Source organism: Tamandua tetradactyla, chromosome 22 (genome assembly GCF_023851605.1).
Source record: "Tamandua tetradactyla isolate mTamTet1 chromosome 22, mTamTet1.pri, whole genome shotgun sequence".
NCBI classification, from domain to species: Eukaryota; Metazoa; Chordata; class Mammalia; order Pilosa; family Myrmecophagidae; genus Tamandua; species Tamandua tetradactyla.
Genome location: NC_135348.1, coordinates 46177262 through 46192491, shown reverse-complemented (window position 1 = coordinate 46192491; position 15230 = coordinate 46177262). Strand labels below are relative to the sequence as shown.

The window sequence follows — 15230 nt, the reverse complement described above, 5'->3', positions numbered from 1 at the left end:
GCCTGGGTCCTTGGCTCAGGGTCTGTGAATGGGAGAACCCAGTAGTGGGGGTTTGCCTGGGCTGCTGTAACACACGCAGACTAAGTGGCTCAAACACCAGTAATTTAGTGACTCATTATTTGGGAGACTAGGTGTCTAAAATGAAGGCCGTTCTCTGAAGTCTTTGGCCCTCGGGGTTGGCTTGTAGGCAATCCACACTCAGCCTCTGCCTTCCCGCCAGGACCACTCTTCCTCTCCGCTGCCACTGCCGGGTCCCAATGTCTCTGCTCATGAGGAGTCCAGTCGTGGCAGCTGAGACCCTCCCTCGGTCACTGCGGCCTCCTCTTAATGGCTTCTTTGTTCTGGGTTCACAGTACAAGCCTGGGGTGCCGGCCTTAGAAACGTCTTTGCAGAGGACCTGCTTCAATCCACACCACCAGCAAGGATACCTACGGCTGCTGTTCCCCCTTTCACCTCCTCCCCACCACTCTGTCATTCTTTTTTAGGTAACAAACTTTTCTTCCCCCTTCAACCATCTCTCATGTGTATATGAGAATATACTGACATATTCAGAGCTAGTTTCAAAGTTGTTTACTTTTGACTGAGGTGAAAAAAAAATCACCACCTAGAATCTTCCTATGTGGCAACTGCTGGATTTTTCCTTCACTCTCCTCCCCTTAGCCAGCCCTTTGCACCAGCCATAGCCTTCTCCAACTCTTGCATTTCTAGAGCTTCTGTGTCACCATTCACCTGATAGAGAGGAATTTTTTTTTTTTTTTTTTTTAAAGGAAAGACAGAGAGAAGGAAGGAAGGATAGAAGGAAGGAAGGAAGGAAGAAAGGGAAACATCTTTAAACATTTTCTTGTTTTATTGTATTTTGTTTTTCCGTTTTTTGTTACATGGGCTGGGGCCGGGAATCGAACCGAGGTCCTCCGGCATAGCAGGCAAGCACTTTGCCCGCTGAGCCACCGCGGCCCACCCCAGAGAGGAATTTTTAAAAGCACCTTTTACTATGGTTTATTTTCAACTTTATATTGAAGTAAAACATACTCATAGAAAAGGTATAAATCTTAAGCGCACACAGCTCAGTGAGTTACTGGAAGTAAGCACTACTTCTCGGCCAAGAATGTGACATTATCAGCCCCCCAAAAGCCTCCTGTGGTTGATGGAATTGTGTGCCCCAAGAAACACATCATCTTAATCATAACCCACATTCCTGTGTGTGTGAACCCATTGTCCACAGGACGTTTTGAAGGTGCTATTTTTATTTACGGTTTGGCCCAACTGAATGAGGGTGTGTCTTCATCCAGCCGCAGGAGGCTTTACAAACAGAACCCGGAGGTCACAGACTCCCAAGAGGAGAGGATGAAACCCAGGAGGAGCCCGAGACGCGCGCCGAGCAGCTCTGAGGGTTGCCGACAGCCAGCACCCGAACGCACTGGCTCTGGAAGAAAGCAAGTCCCTTCAACACCTTGATTTCAGACTTCTTGTCTCAGAACTTTGAGCCAGTAGATTCCAAACAACAAAGGGTTTTGTATGGTATTTGTTGTGGCAACCTGGCAGATTAAGATGCCCCTTTCATGTTGTCTTCCAACCACACCTCCTTTCTCCTCTCCTCAAATAACTGCTAATGGCCCTGTAACACTGTTGTTGGTTTTTGAACTCTATATAAATGCAATCATAAGATGGGTATACATTTTTGTCCAGCTTTTTTCAAAATTTTCCTCTGAGGATCAGTATGTAACTGTTCATTATTTAATGCTGTGCTGAATTCCATTATACGGTTCTTCCACAACCCGTTGATGTTTTTTAAATGAACACAGAATTCCTTAAAAACATCTTCCAAATTATCTTTCTGTTATAAAGAATTAACACATTCTTTTAAATGCTATCTTGACTGTGAGGGGCTTAAAGATAATTAAATTATTGCAAGAAAGGAAATAACTCACAAAAGTACATTACCGTACACATGGTTTTGTAGAGCATGCAGCATCTCTCTCCTGGTCGTAATGGGCCAGCATTATAGGCTTCGTGCACTCAGAGGGGTCTCAGTCTTGACTACTTACTAACATCACCTGGGGACTTTCACAAGGCACCAATGGCCAAGCCCTGTCTTCAGACATTCTGATTTTACTTTAATTAAATACCCAATAGTACTTTTTATAAGCTCCCCAGATGGCTGAGAACCTCTTGCCAAGTTGTTGACACTTGTTAGATAATTCATTTGCCCTGAGGTCCATTTTAGCACTCTCTGAATGCATACAGAGTTACCCATCAGATCCTTCTGATAATCGTGGACTACCATTTAATTTTATCTTCTTTCTCATTTAATCTCACTGGAGGTGAAGATGATGGAGCTCTCATCCTATGAAAAATTGCTCTCCTGGCCCTCAGCCCACGTCACCCTGCCCCGCCGTGTCCCCATTCTCTGCTTGTGTTTCTCCATAACATCCTTCGTAGAACTTCAGCTACACATTCGGAGTAAATGAATAAAGAAGAGCTATAGAAAGTGGGAGAAAAATAATATTATTTAGAACATGCCAGGGAGCCTTTTGAAAAAAATAATGTTTCATTATGAATGAAGACAGGCAAAGACGTGTTTGGAGATTCCTAAGTAGATGGATGGACCCTTTGAATTTTCTATTTTTATAGGAGGTATAGTCGTGTCATACGGAAGAGTTTTGGTTGTATAATTGGAAAACATTAAGGAGCTTTATCAGCAAAAGATCTCTAGACAATACAAACCCAGAAGACATCTTTAGAAATATTTATTTGTTAAAATTTTCATGATGAGTGGGAGACTATTTTGATTTTTACTGTCCAAATTTTGGGTTGCTTAGGACCAAATTTCAGAAATGAAGAGGTATAATCATGTGTTAAGAGGATGGGAAACAATTTGCAGAAAATGCAAGAAACCGAGAGATTAAGGACAAGTTATAATGGAGAAAATAAACAGTTTACACATTGCATGATGCAAAGAAAGTAAACTATGTGTTGGGAATTTAAACGCTGTGGGAGAACTTCCAACCAGCCAATTAGAACCCACAGATTTTGTTCAAATAGGTAACGAGTTTGTTCTATCTCCCAGGCCTTGTTCTGAGTGCCGGATACACAGCAGTGAACAAGACAGACAAAACTCCGTAGTGAGGGGCAGGAACAATAAATAAACAATTGCATATATGTGTTGAAGGTGCTATGGAAAAAATCAAGCAGGGGTGTTAAGTGTGGGGGGTGGGTGGAGGTGGTAGTTGCAATTCAGACAAGGTGGCCAAAGAAGTCCTGGCTGGAAAGAGGACAGCTGAGCAAGATATGAAGGAGGTGAAGGTATGGGCCATGTGGACATTTACGCAGGAGAGCATGATAAACAGGGGGAGCCGAAAGTGAGAAGATCTCAGCTGGGAGTGTCCCTGGAGCACTGGAGAAGAGGAAAAAGCACCAAAGTGGCGGGAGTTGAATAATAAAGATGAAATTGAAGTCAGAGAGTTATGTGAGAGGAAGAGGGGGAGAAGTGATGAGATCAATTTTGGCATGTTGAGGTGAAGGTCTGGGAGAAAAAGACACGAATCTCTAGGGGGGAGTTAGATATGCAGGTGAGTGAATTAGCAGGAAGGTCAAGCCTTTCGCTGCAGACTTGGGTGTCAACGGCACACAGGTGGTGTTTAATGCGATGGAAACGCAGTCTATTGTCAAGGGAGAAGTTTAAAGATTCTATACTGGGCCGAGTATAGAATCTTCAGGGACACCAATTCTAAGGCGAGGACAAAGGAAAAGGAACCAGAGACCAATACTGAGAATATATGGTCAGGAGGTAAGACAAGAGCTGGGAGAAAGGGGATTTTCCAGAGTTGAGGGTACAAGCTTGGAGTGGTCAAGGGTAGCAAAAGCCAAGAGAAGATCAAGTGAGATAAGGACTTGGACACATTTTTTATTTGGATAAATAGGAGGTCATAGTTGACTATAGAAAGGGCAGTTTTAGGGAACCAGTGTTGGGATGTGGGCTAGACAGAAATCAGATCACAGAGGCTGGACAATTGAATAGAAGGTGAACGAGTGCAGACACCTGTTTACTAACCTTGCACTGAATATCCAAACCCTTCTCCTCCAGGTAAGGTAAAGCCGTGCATTTGCTAACCTTTGGACAGAAGTAGATAGAAGGGGTCTTTTATCCAAAGCTGTGACAGATTTGAGAGCAAGTGGGAGTTCAGAGCTGAGAAAAAAGTGGGAAAGGGACTCCAGTAAGGCAGGTAAGGGGCCAGAGCCAGTGTCTGAAACTGGGTTATGGGAGCAGGCCTAGGACAGCTGGAGAGGGAGCGCGTAAGCAGGCACTGAAGAGCGGCTAGGGAGGAGGCTGGGTGTGCTGCTGGGCACAGAGTCCAAGGAACGGGGAGGGAGGGGCAGGGAGGGGGACAGACAGTCTGAGAGGATGGGGAAGGGCAAGGCCTGGCTGTCCGGAGGGTCTCAGAACAAGTGCGATAGACTGGAGCGGTTTGAGAGTGAAAAGTCTAGCAGGTCGTGGTTTTATAGCTGTAAAGATTTCAGACAGAGAGTGGCTCCAGGGGATGGAGTCTGGGGCATAGACATGATGGGGGGCGGGGGTTGATGATGGGGAGCAAAGATGAAGGTCCTCCAAACTGAGGGAGCCAAGGGCCGGGGAAGTGCGGCGTCAGTGGACGCCTGCTTCCAGCACAGAGACCATGCAGGGAGATGGCAGACATTGGGTTGGAGATGGCAGACGTTGGGTTGGAGATGGCAGACGTTGGGTTGGAGATGGCAGACGTTGGGTTGGAGATGGCAGACGTTGGGTTGGAGGGCAGGAGTGTCCTCAGTGAACACGGAGGGTGAAGCCACCCGTAGCAGGAAGTGAGAGGGAAGGAAACATGGAAGGGATACGCTTCCAAGCAGGACAGAGTTTTGCACGAGTCCACATGCCACGGTGCAGTGGGCATTGGGGAGAGAATCTGAAACTCCCCCTGGGCCTGTCGCACTTTGGGAGGCTTCGAAGGAAGTACTGTCCTTGAGGTAGGGACAGGAAGTGGAAAGCTCCATTCCAGGTAAAGCAAAAAAGCGAAGATGGCCTTTGCTGGACCCATGGAAAGAGCTATATGTTTCCAGAAACTAAGAGGATCATCAAGGGAATCAAAAAAGACAGCTACACTGACTGGGAAGTATTTAATGTGATCAGGTTTTAAATAAGAAGCCATGAACATAAACATTTAAAACCAAATATATAATAAATAATTATTAAGTTATAACGTACATAGTTCATATTCAAACTAAATTCTCAGATGCAAATGAAAATACAACAGAGTAATAATGTAGACTAATAATGCTACAATCTTATATGTGTCCGAAGAAGGCACCTTCAGCTAAAACAACATTTTCCCCTGGTTCCTGCAGTGGGTGTTGCTACAAATCCTGTTGATACACTGTGGAGCAATTGAACATCAAAGTCAGGAGAAATTGTTATTCAGACGTATGGTCAGATGCTCCAGTAAGAACGTCCAGAGCCTTAGAGACTCCCGGACATATAAGGCAGGATAGACCTTTGAGATTAAGTCCAACATCCTCATTCTACAGCAGAGGGAAAGGCAACCCAACATGTTTAAGCAACTGACCAGGACTTCATGGCCAACGGGAATTCGGGACTCCGAAAACCAACATCCATCGGCGAGCGGTAATATTGGCAGGTTGTCCTTCTCATGCTCCTTTTAAGGGCTGGCCAGGTCTTGAACACAGAGCGAAGATGTGCCGTTCAAGTCTCGCTTTCTCATCGTGTTTATTCCAATGCTTTGCTTTCCTTGGGATGCTGGTGGGGTCCTCCGCAGCCCCCTCTACCTGCGCCTTTAAATCCAGTTCAGTGAAGGCTCTTAGCCAACGCTCCCACTACATTGTACTATCTTAATAGTAGAGACCCTAGTCAGAAAGGATTAAAACAGAGTTTCTAACGGTAAACACACCAAAATAAATACATTCTTTTAAACATAAAATCATAATATTAAAAAAAATCAACAGCTGTAAAGCCAGGAACAAGAAATACAGACTTTCTTTAGTCAACTTCGTGCCTGCTTTCAACCTTTACCCCGATAACCTGCACTGGCACCGTTTGACACCCAGGCAGATATCAGCAGATTTTAGCTGCATATTGTCATCATTAGGTACATATTTCCTTTGTAATAACATATTTAAAAGTTTTAAAGCAGAGTACCTCGTTTCTGATGATAAAACATTTCATCGAGATTTGACAATATCATTTGCTCCTAATATAGCGCTTCAAATTCTAAATTAAGTCTGTCCCTGTTTTAAAAACACTTTTAAGTAGGTAATTTTTGTTCTCAGAGCATAAAGCCCTTCCCGTCCCACACCCTCTCGCGCGCTCACAGGCTCAACAATAAGAGATCCTCAAATAGCTTATAATGTTCTGGCAGAATTTTATTTTTCTAGCGTTTTCAATGTCATACTTAAATAAACTGCCTGAGTTGATGTGATGTGAAATGGCAAATAAAGCTTTTTTTTTTTTTTTTACTATCCATGGTTGGAAGATTGGAATTTTTAAGCAAAAAATCTGCTTTCCATTGAGACAGCCTTCCTGGCCTCCTGATTTGTTTTATTTAGTGATTTAATATGCTTTATCAAAAACATCCAAACATAAATGTCTGAACTGCTTAAAATGTTTTGAAGTTTTTTCTTCAAGCAAAAGCTTCATTAAAAAAAAAAAATGAAAAGAGAGGAGGAGGGGGGAGAAAAGAGAGAGAAAGGAAGGAAGACGTGAAGGAGGGAGCGAAGGAGGGAAGAAGACAAGACCGGGAGTTATTAGCTCTCTCAAAACCATCATTTAGCAGTTTTGGAAAGAGAGCTACAAGGCTTCTTTTTCTTAAATCTCTGTTTGGTTTCAGAGGACCTCCTTATATATGTCTCCTATAGTTTTTTTTTTTGCAGGAGCAGGTACCGGGAATCTAACCCGGGTCTCCGGCATGGCAGGCGGGGACTCTGCCACTGTGCCACCATCGCACTGCCCGCGTTCTATAGCTTTTATTTGCCATTTCTAACAAGCTTGAAACATTAGCTTATAGGAGACTTGAGATCAGAGAAAGATAATATTTTATCCACTTCTTAATACCCTCTTTGCCTTTTTAAAAAGACTAAAAGACTCTATACCATAAATATATTCATATCCATAGTTTTAAATGTTTTGATAAATCCCAATAAAGAAAAGGGTGACTTTTTAGTAGCCATCTGGAAAAGCCATCCCACGACAAAGAAATAAATTACTTATATATGTTGCACATGCTGAGATAAAAGTACAAATTCCAAAGAACATCTTGGAATATAAATTTTTAAACACCAAGTTTCCATTTCCTTAAAAAAAGCTTCAACTTTTCATTTTGGCCCTGCGCTTCTATATTTCAGGCTTGAATGAAGGTACATAATTTTTAAGTTATGATCATAAGACGCTTCTTTATAGTAATCAAGATCAAGGTTAACATAAAATCAATAAATTTCCAAATTCTGTTTTTGGTTAAAAATTTTAACCTTCTCCCCCAATCAGGAAATACCGTTGTTGGGCATTAGGATAAAGTAAAAACTTCAGATGTGGAATTCTGTAACCTAAAAAGTCAGACTCTGGGGAGAATGTTTTTTCAAGTTAACCAATTAAGATCATGTGGATTGAATTTAAGTATTGCATAATTATTTGACAAAAATAATCCTGACTTCGAACACCTGAGTCTTTTTCCATCAGTGCTATATCGTACATCTCCATTTGCTACTGTTGTGGATTGTGTAACATTGCGTCCAGCTTCAGGAAATATCCTCAGGAGCGTCACCCCAGGTGTTCCAAGAGATGCTGATGAATCATCTGTGGAAATAGCACACCATGAGAAACCCAAACACAGAAACAATCTGCATAGATAGAGACGAGATAGAAAACCCAATGCAACAAAATTAGATACCTTTTGGAGAAGTGATTTCAGTCTTTCTAGGAATTCCTTGGGTTGTTTTTTCTCATAAGAATCACATGAAGAACATGTCTAGAAATCATTGAGAAAGTAGCATTCTTTTTAAAAAGCATTTTTCCTAGTTGATAAGGCTTTCATGTAAAATATGTTTTTTTCAGGTGAAATACATAAAATATGTTCACTAAAGAATGTTTGGGAAGTGCAGAAAATTGGTCAGAAAATGACAATGGAAAAACTCATTTTCAATCCCACCCCTAAGACAACCACAGCAATGTCTTCTGCATTCTCCCAGTTATTATTTTTCTGTGCATTTATTTTATTTTATACTTTTTGGCTATTTGTTCTTCTTATACTTAACATATCATAAGCATTTCCTAGGAGTCAAATATTCTTCAAGCATAAGGTATATACCGATTACTTTGTATTCTAACGTAAGGTGAAACTATTGCTGTCTGGGACACAACTTTTCACTGTTGCATGCAATCTGCAAAGAACATCTTGGAGAGGAATTTTTCATGCCCATCTCTGTTGATTTTATTTGATAAATTCTTAGAAGTAGAATTAATGAATTAGGGGGATAAAAAGTTTTAAGTCATTTGATGTACATTGCCAAAAGCTTTTACTTCTATTCACTTAGAGCAGGCTAACCATTGCTGGGTATTACTAAAAATTTTGGTTGGAAAAAATAGGAATTGCTTTATGTTAAAACACTGAATGAAGCTGCATGTGAGGTATAGGGTTTTTTTTTTTCTTTCTATTAATGTTTTAATTCTTATTCTGTTGTCTTTTTATTTCTTTTTCTAAATCGATGCAAATGTACTAAGAAATGATGAATATGCAACTATGTGATGTTATTAAGAATTACTGATTGTACATGTAGAATGGAATGATTTCTAATTGTTTTGTTAATTCTTTTTTTAATTAATAAAAAACTATTAAAAAATAAAAAAAAATAGGAATTGCTTGTGTTGACTTACATTTATTTGCTAGTGAGATGGAGCGATTTTTCATATGGGTGTTTCCCACTGACAGCTCTTTATGAACTGCTGCCTTGCGTTCCTTCCCGTGTTTCTGTAGTGATACAAGCACGGGCATTCGGCCTCTCAGGCGCCCTCTGGGTGCGGTGGTGAGAGCACCTCTCTGAGGGGCAGGGCCGCACGTGGCACCTTCCGCCATTTAGGGGTATTTATAGAACTTGGGTGAGTCACGTAACCTCTTTGGCAGTTCTCAATTTCCTCGTGTGTGCCACAAAGCTGCCTAGCGGATAGGTCTAGTTTGTTGTCAGCCCTCCCAGTCTATGAGCCTTTAAAATTAGATTTCAAAGACCTTCTCAGATCCTTTCGTTCTGAGGATGTTTCAGAGGGATAATTTTCACCAAGCAACCAGAAGAAATAAGAATCATGCTGAAGAGGGGATTAACATTTCATTTGAAATCGTGTGTGAAATTGCTTGGAGAAGTGATAAAAAAAACATTAGGGTCATTTATTTTTAAATCATGTCTATCCACTGATTTAACTAGGAAATTAGCTGTGTGCTGGAGTATCGGCATTGCTTATGAGTTGGCAGAAAAGCACCTACGCAGGAGGGCCCAGTAAGGGTCGACTGAAATCCCCCCCACCTGTTTAAATTCAGTACTGGCTCTGCTAAAGGATGGAAAGTAATGCTCTTTAACAGAAGAGGCAAAGTTTCAGACTCATCCTGATCCCTTGAAGGCTGCCTCTTTTCCTCTAGGAAAACTAGGCTCTAGCTCCTGCTAATAAGAACTTGAATTATATGTGACCATGTAAGGGGAGGAAACTGTCTCTTAACTCCTAAATCCTAATCAGATTCCTCCATGCTGTCCTCACCCTGCAAAGCCACATTCACCCTTTCCTGGTTGCAGGGGCTCGTCGCCGGATTCCGATTGGGTTTCTGGGTACTTTCAAGTTGGAGGTCTTAAAATGGGTGACCCCACTTCTCAGCATGCCCCAAGCCTAATTAGGGTAACCGTAAGGGAAGGCCCTGGAGGCTCCTGCTGCAAGTGTGTGTGTGCGTGCGTGTGTGTGTGTGTAACGTAATGCAGTTAATACATGCAAGTAAGAGCGATGGCAAATGCCAGCCTTACTGGTCCGTGCTCCCGTGCTCTCCCTGGGCTTGTGGGAGGTAGTTTCCTCTTCAGCTGTTTAATCAGCGTCGTGATCCTCTTCTCATTGTCTCCTGCGTTTGCGGACTTTAACTGGGCGCTCTGAAAACAGGAAAATGCGGACCGATCGCAGTGTCTCTGAAAGAGAAATCCATTGTACACATGTTAAACAAAGTCATTCAGAGAGTAAAAATGACCTTCCCAAATGCCGTTTTCTACCTTTGCTGCCTGGGATCACATGCCTGCCAACCCATCAGGGAGGGACGGTTTCATCCCCGCTCAGCCTTTGGGGCTGAAGAGATGGACACCCCTGCGTGCAAACCCCCACCCCCGTCTCAGGGAAGGAGATATTTCCCTGCATCACAGACACCAGAGGGATTGCCTGGACTTCACACAGTTTTTTCTCTCGATGCTGCACAGATGACTGCACTGGTGCCTTGGTCAAAGGCAGGGACTTTGTGTCTCGCTGGGGAGTGCTCGCCTGGTTTAAGAGCACATTTTCTCAATTATGAGCCTCAAAAGTTAGGCTGGTGGCAGCTTTGGAGGTCTGGTTAAGAATCTTTTCCCTCTGATTGCTGTTTCCTCTGCAAGGTACATATAGGAGTATGTCTTGGTGATTACGTCTCATGCAGCATTTTATTCTGCCCAGCGTCTGGCATACTGTCTTGTTGCTATGAATACCCAACAAATATCTGTAGAATGAACTGAAGTCAAGTCCCTCCTTGGGGGCTAGGATGCGGGTACCTACTTCTGAAGGCATGTTCCACATCTGAGCTTCAAGATATCTGCCCCGGTCTACGCATGGCTCCTCTACAATCCCATCTGGAATTCCAGGTCAGCTACGGTAGGACAGGATTGGCATCTGCCCGAGTCAAGGAACAGTATCGAAGGCTTGTTTAACCCTTGGGAAGGAAGCTAGGGGTTTCCTTAGATGGTGAAGGGCACTGTCTCAGAGGATGGAGGAGCAAAGCAAGGAGCAAAGATTGGCTCTTGTCTAGGCTACATAACCAGTGACTCATTAGAACGAGCCAAGCATCTTAGAAATCAGACTGAAGAGAAAATGGAATGGATTGGAAATGCAAAACCCATACTGACACATTGAAAACGTTTAAAGCTGACCTGAAGAACTTATATCCAAGTCCCTTTTTCTTTCCCCCTTGAGGTTGCTGTATATTCATTTCGCTGATGTGTATAGAAGCTACTGCCATACAACCGGAAACCCCAATCCCTCCCAGCCCCTCCAAGAGCAGTCCCACATATAGCAATATTACCTAGCTTTGTTCAAGGACAGTCAGCTGAAAACAGCATCTGACCTGCTTTGCATTTTCCAACCCATATACACACCCAATTTGAATGTTGATTAATAACATGCATCTTTAAGACACTAAACCATCAGGTTTGCTTTGCATATATAGCCACAAGCCCAGAACCAGCTTATCTGGTTCCGTCTATCAGAGCAATTTGTCACTCAACAGGGTAAAGCAGCGTCCTTTCACTGTGTTTGCCAAAATGCTTATTTAATAGAAACTGTTTATAAATGTTCATTATAGCACTTTTTTTCCTTGAAAACCACATGTTCATATTTGTTGAAGTTTTTTCTTTTCTCTTCTTTTTGACCACAACCGGCTTAACTTACTGGAAAAAAATAATATTCATATTTAAAGAGGTAAATTTTCCAGCTGAAACTGAAAACGCTGTAACTGCTTCATCCGTGATGAACTGAGAAACCAGCATTTCTCACAGAGGCCCGTTTTGCTGAGTTAACATTTGCATGTGTACGCTGAAAGAAAATTAGGTTCCGAAGCAGCGTGCCGGCCCTCCTCAACTCCCAGAGACCACTGCTGGGGGGTCACCACCCGTGGCCACAGGCGCTGCCCCGGGAAAGCCTTTTGGAAAGCGTCTGAGCAGCATCTGGGCACAGAAGCCGCGTGCATGAGGCTGCAGCCGCCTCCCGTCCGCCTGCCTCCTCCGGGTTAACAGTCAGCCTGAAACTGGGACTTTGTCTGGGCCTGTCGGGCAAGAGTCAGAGCCGTCCTGGTAGGGAGAGGCAGGACACAGAATTGCTGGGTTTGGCTTTCGATGCACATCCAAGTGGACAAGAAGGCAAGACGCTTTCTCTGGTGACTGCCTGGAGGCTGTGTGGAGAAGGGGAGTGAAGATGCTCGGCTTGGTCCCACAGCGCAGGGCGCTGACGCAGTGGGGGGCCCAGGAGGGGCTGGTGCTCAGCAGCGGCTGGGAGCATAACCCCCGCTGTCCTTGCTGCGCCTCGGGGACAGCCGTGGGTGTCCCTCGTCCCTTAACACATGAAAACCCAAGGCAGACTCTGGTCTTGTCTCAGCTTGGAGAATACAGAAATGCAGACAGCAGGAAGCAGGTCAGCAGCAGGAGTCACAAGCCGCTCCTCTCTTTAGCCAGAGAGCCAGACAAGAGCTCCTTTGCAAGGAGACACACTAGGTTCTGAATTTTTGCAACTGAACTTTTGAAAATATTTATTTCCCTAAAGCCTGTTTTTAACCTATTACATTTATTCTTTTGCAACAAAAAAAAAACTGCTAGCCGCTTACACTAGGAAGTATTGCTAATGAGGCGAGACTGTCTCCTCCACAGCTAGGTTTACACCAGGGTTGCTCAACTGCAGCATGAGCGGCAATTTGGGCTGAGTAAGTTTGGGTTGTCCTGTGCATTGTAAGGTGTCAGCAGCGTCCCTGGTCTTGATCCACCAGATGCCAGCAGCATCTGAGGCCCCTAGTGTATGTGATTCAAAAGAGAGAAAAGGACACCTGGCTTGGCTAATGCAAGATTTAAGATGCAACATTTAAATGGTTTTATTTTCATTAACTTTGTGTTCTCTTTAAATTTCTTATAGACACTGCTTTGATGTTAGCCCTGAAAAACTTGCTATAACACTAATGCAAACTCGAGCTATTTTCTTCCTTCCTGAGTTTGCCTGCCAGCACAGCTCAAAGTTTTAACATTAACATCACAGCCAGCATTGCTCAATTAGACTATTAGATGCATAAAGCGTCCTGAGACAAAATCCTCTCATTATGATGTCTGATAAAAAATATCTTTCATTAACCAAGCATGTAAAGGAAGTACCCACAAGATCAATTCAAGTTAAGAAGCAGCATATGCTTCTTATTTTGCAAGTTATAAACTGCAGCTGAGAAACTTCAGACAGGGCTCCAACCACAGCAGTTACTGACAGGGTGCGTGAGACGCTGAAAATGTTTGATTATTAGGTCCAGTGATTAAAAAATATCTTCACTTATTGGAAAAGTCTGTCTAACAAGCTGAATGCGCTACTTTCATTTTAGATGCTGCTTATTTGAAAAGGGGCCTGGTGAATGAGAGTGGTTTAGGCTCATAGCTAGAGGGTGTTTTAGAGAAAAGCAATAGTTGTGACTCATTCACTTTCTAAACTTTTACACATCATAGTCATTTACAATAATTGTTTTCTCTGCAGTGCATCCTTATAAGTGCCCCCTTTGTTGTATCCTAATTACTGGCAGCACTTTTAGGAGTATCCTTATTTATGCAGTTAAAAGCCTGTGACAATGACAACCATCTTCCCCAATTGAGTTTACACCCTCAGGTGCCAGGCCAGGAGCACAGACGCAGGCTTCAGGGAAGGGAGAAGCACACGCAGCACGCTTGAGCTGGCTGCCAGACCTCTTCCCGGATTCTAACGGACTTTAGGGCTTAAAAGAATGGGATGAGTCATTCTGAGTGGTCCTTTCTGCCCAGAAGACGCGGCTCCCTAAGGCTAAGGTATATGCGAACTGCGCTTGTCCTGGAAGAGAGCACTGAGTTGCACATCGTCTTCCTCGATATCGCCCCTTTAATCTAATTCTGTCATTGTTTTAGTTTGTTATTCAGACATGCATTCGGCTTCTTATGGATGTATCCATATTTTTCTAATAGAATTACAAAGAGGGCTCGGAAACTCTGATGCCTACAGGCTCTTGAAATGTAAGTAGTTGTTCATTGTTCAGAATCTGATCATAGCATCAATTCTAGTCTTGTTCTGTCTCAGCGATGCTACTGGAGTGTATTCTTAGAGATACTTGAAGATAAACATTTATTTTATAAGGAATGCAATGTAGCATTTAATTGATGGGTTTGGGGGTAAATCAATGAATATTTGACCAAAATGGAAAGAAATATTTTACTAATTATTAAACCCCAAATTCATCAAAATTAAATATCTTCCTACATAATCACATTAACATCTTAATTTTGGATTAAAAAATTATTTCAAATACATTGTCAGAAATAAATTCAACTGGTCTTACCTTTACATCCTGTGGAGCTGGCAGGTATCCAGGGTCCTAGAGCAAAATAAATCAGTTCTGAGTTATTTTTATAAGTCAAAAGTCTCCTTTTATATTAATGGGAAAATATTATCTAATTTTTGTTGTGACAAGTGTGGCCTTACCAAGTCATGCACGTAATGTTTCAGCTGATCCACAATGTCTATAAGTTGACGCATTCTAATCATGAAGCGATCTTGCTTTTGGGAGCTGGATCTATGGGCCATCGTCCCAGAGAAGATGAGGATGAGACAGACAGCTATCCTCTCCATACTGCCAGGGCTGGATCTCCTAAGTATCAACAATAGGACAAGACCTTGTGAAACTTCAGTTAGACTGTGAACAGGTTGTCAGTAAAGCTACCTATTTATTCATCCTTCCAGAAGAGGCAAAGCCCTCCCATTGCAGCCTGGAAATCTTTGTAAAATGGATGAATGTGAGTAAGTCTTTTTTCTTTTCCACTGGCTAGGTACACGTGTACACGTACTAACGCGTGGGGGCAGGGATAGCTGGAGTCAATGAAATGTGCCCATTCTGCACATTAGAAGGAAAAAGAGAGAACTGGGTGAATTCCAGTCTTCAGCTTGAATCAAGCAGTATGCACGGTGAGCAGCAGGTATTACAAAACTTCAAAGAAGTAAACAAAAACACTTTGATCTGTTTTTATCTGCTTCCCCAGCATCTTACCTGTCCCCTCTGACAGCCAGGGCGCACACTCATAAGGGCTCTTCAATAATGAGTAAAGGGTGCATGTGCTTTCTTGCAGGACTTTTTCTTATGGTAATAAATATGTCTTTTGACTGAATTCATTTGGTATCCCATTGAGAAGCTGGGAAGAGAGGCTACCTTTTAGGAGACTTT

General features: G+C 42.8%; 1 protein-coding gene across 1 annotated transcript; it reads right to left on the bottom strand.

Annotated features, from left to right (window-relative positions):
- Positions 1-9996: 9996 nt before the first annotated feature.
- Positions 9997-14713, bottom strand: IL21 (interleukin 21; the record flags this gene model as incomplete). The annotated part of the gene is made up of 3 exons (XM_077139603.1): positions 9997-10194; positions 14352-14387; positions 14495-14713. Coding segments are annotated over 3 exons (453 nt in total), but the record flags the coding sequence as incomplete, so codon positions are not given.
- Between the last annotated feature and the right edge of the window lie 517 nt (positions 14714-15230).